Genomic DNA, 8042 nt, shown 5'->3' with positions numbered 1-8042 from the left:
CTTGAACGTGATGACTTTGTCAGAGACGCCGGTTTGTCGACCCAGGCAGGAGTATGCGTTAGTGAGATGTGTTGGATTGTTGTTTCTATCATAAGGCCAGATTTTCACTCGCCTATGGCGAGGACTCGATCCGCTTCCGGAATTTCTAGCTGTGGTAAACCGTTGTCCTGACCCTGTATCTAGTTCAAGCTTGATCCAATAGTCGGGACTTTCTTGCAAAAGTGATCCGGTGTAGTAGCAGTATAACCAAGTGAAATCCTGGTCCTGGAAATTTGGGTGTCTTCGGTGCGTGTCCGGATAATATGGAAACCTGCTGGTCATTGTGATGTCAGCTACTCCTGGAGTAAGGATTGCAATGAATTTTCTGTACGACTGAAATTCACAGACTGATCATCATTTTAATTTGAATTTAAAAATTTCTATACAGCACAAGTCATTCGACGGAGAATAATGCATATATATATTTTATCATTATTATTATTTTTATATTTGACGTTTTGTACACGTCTAACTTATTCTTCATATTGCCATCGGTACAGGTTTGTGTTTTAACACTACTCTCCAAGCAGAGGTTTGGGTTTGGGGTTTTTGGGCGTGTTTTTAGGCTTTTTTATTGGGGTTTCTTTTTCTGCACTGGAATGTTTTTTCACCCAAACCAGTGCAAAAAAGAAACCCCGATAAAAAAGCGTAAAAAACACGCCAAAAATAACCCAAACCTCTGCTTGGAGAGTATTTTAACGCATCACTACACAAGTATAGACTCATCTACACATGCGAGAATGAATTTATTCAAACCTTTTGTTATGTCAGACGTTAACAATTACTCATGACAAGTCAATTCACAGGTGTCGAAGCAAAAGTTCAAAGAATCCGGAACTGAGAGCCCGATAAATGTCCCTATATTAAACCTGAGTAGTTTACCTTTAAGAAATGCTAACTTGTTACCTCCATGAAAAATGGAAGTATTGTTTTTGGCGCGTCTGTGTGTGTGTGTGTGTGTGTGTGTGTGTGTGTGTATGTGTGTGTGTGTGTGTGTGTGTGTTTCCGCACATCTGTAGTCAGCACTTCAGAACACCTTTATGGATTGTGATGATATTTGGTATGCTGGTAGGTCTTAGGAAGCCAAAGGTCAAGTTCAAATATGGGCCTTCTGGTGGCTGACCTTGGTTCTGCAGCAGAACTTCCGGGAAAACAGATGTGCGGGGTGGCAGGGAAAACAGATGTGCGGGGTGGCAGGGAAAACAGATGTGCGGGGTGGAGGCAGCGCCTGCCCGGTTTGATTAATGAGGTTCTCCCTCGGGAAAAGCCTACATGACTATATCCAGGCCAAAGATGCTACTGTGTGTTTGAAACCAAAAACCTGTGTTATTTTGTTCTGTACTGTAGTGTACTGTGTAAAAACATTTAGAAAAACTCATATATTTCATGGGGGTATGAGATCTCCGGATTCTTGTTTCAAATATTATCACTACTAGTCAATAGTGCCACGAGGCCCAAGGTAAACAGAGGGACATATATACTGAATAGCATTTGAGTTATTAGTTGCAGCGTTAGGCCGACTGTCTTAGTCAACACAATGCCCCACTGTACTACTACATGTACGTTTGTCTGTAAGGTCAACATGATGCCTAAGGCATGTTCTTCCTTTTGTCAGTCTGTGTATAGGGCTGTCACACATGGACAACTTTCAATGTTTTCTCACGACCTCTCTTTCTCAGTTCGTGTTTGGGAGTAAATAGTATCGTTAGATATCATCTGTGTTGGTATGTTTGGTAAACAAGGGCTGGCATGCGCCATTGACCGTAGACATGGGCCAAGATGGATTTTTTCACGTTTTTTAAATTCAATTTTCACAGGAATGTAACAGTGTGTGTGTGTGTGTGTGTGGGGGGGGTTATAGGCCCCACCAACTGACCCGGCCAACGGGTCTAGATCTTTTAGCCGAGTGGTTAGAGCGTCGGCGTGTGGCCCGGGGGACGTGGGTTCGAACCCCGGCCCGGGACCAGGAGGGTTTTTATCTGTTTCTACTCGCTCCTCTTGTTTCGTACAGGAAGACAAACATACAGACATGCACGGCACAGGTACTACATCAAAATAAATAAACACAAAATAATACAAAGTACGAAAATATGATTGGAACCTATTCAGTAATCATAGTTGATAACAATTTGAACGTAATGACTTGAAACACAGAATATCTTGCTTTTGTAGGATTCTACTCCGGATCCGGGTGATACAAATGAGTTTCTATGTTATATCAACATGCTTCGGGAAAATGACTGTAACCCACTGAGGCATGTCACAGGCGTGGGTAAATTTCTACCAGCATTTCACTTAAACCAAGACAATATTGGCGCTATCCATAGTTTGTTTGTATCATTTTCTTGAATGTTGATGTATTACCCACAATGAGCAGTAAAGCATGTAAATTTTGCAAACCGGAAGGTTAGTCTAGGTCTATTCTTCACTCATGTACAATGTTCCTCATTAGTCCCCATCAGACTAACAACGGGGGTTCGAAAAAAGTAGAATTTAGCCAGCGTAGAGTTCATTTGACGGACTGACTCTCTTGGGCACTGAACTATCCCCCCCCCTTTTTTTTACCAAATACGATCCGTATCCCCGTAAGAAGGCCTAATGGAGGCTAGTTCCTCATTATCTCCGCATGTTGTAGGCGATAGAATAGAAGTACACATAGCAGAACCTCCCTGTATAACCTAGAAACCAGACTATAGCCAAGATCTACACTTCCTACAGTCTGGCTTCTTCATCTTCATCTTCATATTTGCTTCTATTCTGATCTTCGGGGCAAAATCATGGCAATGCCTGACTGGTCCCAAATATCTGAACGCACAAATCTTGGGGGTCAGTCATGATCAGAAACCCGGTCATGAGTTTGCAATATATGCCCCCGAATATCTATTTGGAGATTATTTTCTGTATTTACTTCCTTGTGACGTCATGGGAGTAACCTAGCCTCTACCAGGCTTCGGGAGGCGACTGGAAAGAGTAGAAATCGGCCAAATAGAGAGATAACATGCCAGGGAAGGTTTGTCTGCTGGGAGAGAACATTTTGCCGCGCTACTCTTTCCAGCCGCCTCCCGAAGCCTGGTAGAAGCTAGGAGTAACCCATTCTTATTATTCAGTGACTTGGCCTACGTTCAGTTATACACCATTCTAGCCGCGGACATGACTCATCAGAAATAGAAAAACAAGATACATTCGACTTCCTTTTTAATTTTCAAACTGGAAATTTTGACGTTTTTGTTGTTATGCAAACCGTCGGCCATTTTCGAACTCCTATGACACTGCAGTACATTATTACAAAATTGTTGCCAAGAATTCAAGGAAGTAGGTGCAAAGGATAGATCACAGTGGATCGTTTCAAACTCTGTGTATCTCCTTGAAGAAGTTATAAGAACAGATAACACTGTTCTATAAAAGACAACACATCACTTAATACATCTTTAAAACATTCCTAAAACATCATAATAAACATCGCCCTGTACAGTACTAGAAACACGCCTCTGTACAGTGATATGATATGAGACATCTGTCAATTTTGATTGATAGGAAATGGATCGGGAAAGATTGTGTGTGTGAAAATTTTGTTACATTTTTTTATCGCTTACAATGGCTTACAATGGATGCGGAAATACATGTACTGAAATTGATCATATCTAGATGTGTGATAGCAGCAAGCGAAAGGAACCAGCATCATACATTATATTTCCGTGATATTTCTTGTGAACATTGTCACACCTCAAATATTAATCCCATAAATTTACATCATAAATCATAGTGATATGCCGAAAAACGCCTCCTTTAAAAAAATTCCAAATCAAGTTCCTGTTTTTTCTCCCAGTATCTGTTCCCATCACTACAAACACATCTGAGCCCCCTAACACATATTACGCTTGTTGGGACAGTGTCTTTAGTATTGGGGAGGGGACCATGGTGTTATATATTTTATACACGGATTGACATTTCAAAACATGAACACCTCAAAGTATATGGAAAGAAACTATCTTTCGACTGTTATCCTGTCCTAGCGAGAGTTACCAAATTCTGACAAAGTACATTTCCGTAAATAATTTCATCAGGTTGGAAGATACTTAGGGTATAGAATTTTCTTCTTACACAACCAGTAAGGTTCTCACCTGCTTACGTTGCAGAACTCCAGTCAGAAGCTCTGAGGAAGGTGTCTGATAGACATCGAAACGTAAGCAGGTGAGAACCTTACTGGTTGTGTAAGAAGAAAATTCTATACCCTGACAAAGTACAGTTTAAGAGCTCACGTAACATACCTGAGACCGCTGGAAACAGGCAGAGTAGTACACCGAGAAGTGACATGGCACGTACTAATGTCTGTCCTTTACTGGTCGCACGGAATACTTCCATGGCGCAGAATACAGCTTCACTCCACTCTGACTGAATCGGGAAATATTTCCTCAGTCCTGTCTGTGTACAGGACTTCCCCTTTCTGTGACAATCGCCTAAGCACGAGCGCTCTGCGTGGGCTGGGTTTTCTGTAATCACTTCCTTGTATGACGTCACAAGGAGCGATCTTACTCGACGGGTGTGAGGTCACAGTGTTTCCGCTCTGATTAGTGGACAGCCGGGGCTACTAATTCACCAATTTCACACTTCCCATAATGCCTAGTAAAAGTCACGGATATGACGTAAGACCACCCCCTCCCCCTTCCTCGATGTAATATTTCCAACAAGTTCTATCGACAAACTGGTCAACTATTGTTTTGAATTATTTCTCTTGTATAAAGCGCATGCCATAATTGCATTTTTGGTGGAATTAGAGGAAACGACGTACCTTCTATCGTTCTAATATACGTAATGCGACCGTGCGAGTAGGAGAGTCTTCGGTAGAAGGTAGAACGATAGAAGGTACGTCATTTTCTCTAATTCCAACAAAAATGCAATTATGGCATGCGCTTTATACTAGAGAAACAATTCAAAACAATAATTGACCAGTTTGTCGATAGAACTTGTTGGAAATATTACATCGAGGAAGGGGAGGGGTGGTCTTACGTCATATCCGTGATTTTTACTAGGCATTATGGGAAGTGTGAAATTGGTGAATACAGATGCCCGAGGTGAGGCCATAAAATCAAGCAGACGTGAGGAGGGAAGATGATACTCTCCAAGCAGAGGTTTGGTGTTAATCTTAGCGTGTTTTAGGCTTTTTTATCGGGGTTTCTCTTTTGCACTGGTTTTTTTCCCAACTTGGGTTTGGTGGGAAAAAAATCCACTTGGGTTTGGTGAAAAAAAAAATCCAGTGCAAAAGAGAAACCCAGATTAAAAAAAAGCCTAAAATCACGTTAAAAATAACCCCAAACCCAAACCTCTGCTTGGAGAGTAGGAAGACGACAAAACCAACACGGACAAAAGAAACAAGACACAACTAGTAAATTCGGAGGACTTTACTTTGGCTAAGCTTCAGGCACAGAAATTAGAAGGCACATTTCTCACATCATTTACCTTCGCCAAATGATGTTAACCCTTCCGGTTTACGAATTATACAATTTTAATAATTGATTTTGCAAAAAAAGAGCACCATTTGTATGGATTACATCAGTTAAACATATTCTCCACCCAATGACAGCCTTTATTTTAACAAAAAGATTATTCTAGCACTTCCCCATAAATCATGCAAATGAGGTCATAATTTGAATAAATTATCTTTATTGATGTTCACCTTCACCTAACTTCGAGAATTTTTCAATGAACGCCCCTACAGTTCCAGAACAAGCTGCTAGGGGCCCCAAACTCATGTCACTTCTTTCCTACCCCAAGAGCTACCTACAAACCAAAATTCGTGACATGTCCAGATCGTGAGATATCAAAACCAGAAGTTCTGCTACAGTACCAACAAAGGCCGACAGGGGATCCAAAATCTAATCATTTCTAGATCTCATCAAGACCTACCCACCTACCAAGTTTCATGACAATGTATATTAAGCTTCATAAGTTATGCTGTTCACAGACAAACAGACAAACGAACAGACGGACAAACGCTACTGAAAACATAACCTTCTTGGCGAAGGTAATAATGGAGTTTTCTTTATACACAACCGGTTAAGCCTCTGATCATCTGATAGGATTGTGTTCTCGCCGTAAAAGCGCCACCTACATATAGCGGTGAGAAGCAGTACTCCAGTCAGAATCTCTGAGGAAGGTGTCTAACGGACATCGAAACGTACTGCAGGTAAGAGACTGTCACGGTTGTGTATAAAGTAAACTCCTGTTTAAAGTTAAAAGTTTTGGTCCAACACAAAAAATTCTCTCACCTAGAGCTTTCGACCAGTCACTCTGGTCTTCCTCAGTAGACTGACCCAGTGAAGCTTGTCACGTGGCTTCTTTGAAGTGTGACGTCAACACTGGGTCAAGACTATTTCTTGAGAGGGGGGAAGGAAGCCATATACATCAGGGCCCATCACCCTACATTGAACCGCGACGGGGGCCGACATCGTCTACCTGATACCTTTGACCCAGTGTTGACGTCACACTTCAAAGAAGCCACGTGACAAGCTTCACTGGGTCAGTCTACTGAGGAAGACCAGAGTGACTGGTCGAAAGCTCTAGGTGAGAGAATGTTTTGTGTTGAAGCAAAAGTTTTAACTTTAAACATGTAACTAACAACACAGATGAACTTTCATGATAAAATAAACTCCTGTTGCTTCTTCCTGCCGGAAACGAGTGTGGCTACCTTTTCAAACCCCTGCAATACAGTCATTGATTCCGACCAGTTGGAAACCAGAGTTCTCGACTAGATAGTCCAGAAGGAACACTGAGATCATGTAGCTATCAGGGTGATCTGAGTTGAGGCTCAGGATACCCCCGTTTCGACCTAAAGCTGTACTGATCATGCGCAAAGCTTTGGGCACTCGCTCCACATCTCGGTAGTAGTAGTAGTTGTTGTAGGTGAGCAGCGTACCTGAATGTAAAAAAAAAAGAAAACTTGTATAGATTGTATTCACCACTGTTTCCCATCCCCAGGATGCAATGCGAAAACAGGGGGCTAAACCTTATTTGCATAGGACAGGAAGGCATCGGAATGACCCTGGTGATGTTAAACAGCTTGTTTTTCAGTGTGTTTTAAGGTGTTGGGGCATTTATGATGAATGTAAAAAAAAAGAAGAAAACTTGTATAGGTTGTATTCACCAGTTTCCCATCCCCAGAATGCAATGCTAAAACAGAGGGCTAAACCTCATTTGCATAGGACAGGAAGGCATCGGAATGATCCTGGTGACGTTAACCAGCTTGTTTTTCAGTGTGTTTTGAGGTGTCCTATGCAAATGAGGTTAGACCCCCTGTTTTCGCTAAGCATTCTGGGGATGGGAAACTGGTGAATTGATTCAATGTATGACAAAGGCAAACAGTTGCAGTATTGGTGCATACATGGGTGGACGATAGTTTATCATGCTATCACATTTCATCTGCACAACAGTTGTTGATACCTATTCAAGGTCTTACGTATATATGCCATTGGTCCGATTGGCAGTGCAGCCGAAACTGCCAAATTAAAGTTGCCAATGATAATTATCGGGGTTAGTATACATTGCAATTGAGTAAAGAACGGGTTGATTTTGGCCATCATGATCACACATGTACCAATGCTCCTTACTTCTACGCCTAACAACTAAGATGTTCTTCAAGTGTTTTAAAATGTCGCTCCGTGAGGTAACTTTCGGCTTCATGTCCCGTCCAAAAGGTCTATAACTTTATTATTGTGCAAAATGACATATCTATGTACTTGATCGTTGAAGAGATTCATCCGTCATGTACGTGTATATCGCAGTTAGTATAATATACCTCAATCTATATATGACGTTTTTATAAAAGTAAAAACACGCACTTCCAAATCGTCGATGTCTACTGCACATCTTGATCTACTCCGCATGGAGGCGAGTTCTCGCGAGACTAGGTCATTCCGTGATCAAGATGTACAGTGGACATCGAAAATTTGGAGGTACGTGTTTTTACTTTTGACCACTGATTGAGAAATATTCTACTAACTAGGTAC

General features: G+C 41.5%; 1 protein-coding gene across 1 annotated transcript in view; it reads right to left on the bottom strand.

The window, feature by feature from the left end:
* Positions 1 to 6620: 6620 nt before the first annotated feature.
* Positions 6621 to 8042, bottom strand: part of LOC109475983 — a 32416-nt gene continuing 30994 nt past the window's right edge. Inside the window, exon 11 of the mRNA XM_019776791.1 lies at positions 6621 to 6952. Within this exon, the coding sequence (XP_019632350.1) occupies positions 6729 to 6952 (224 nt within the window). The 3' untranslated portion in view covers positions 6621 to 6728. The remainder of the gene's footprint in view (positions 6953 to 8042) is intronic.

Source organism: Branchiostoma belcheri, unplaced genomic scaffold, assembly GCF_001625305.1.
Source record: "Branchiostoma belcheri isolate BF01 breed outbred unplaced genomic scaffold, Haploidv18h27 scaffold36, whole genome shotgun sequence".
Taxonomy (NCBI): Eukaryota; Metazoa; Chordata; class Leptocardii; order Amphioxiformes; family Branchiostomatidae; genus Branchiostoma; species Branchiostoma belcheri.
Note: the sequence above shows the minus strand (reverse complement) of the source record. Positions and strands in the feature narration are given on the sequence as shown.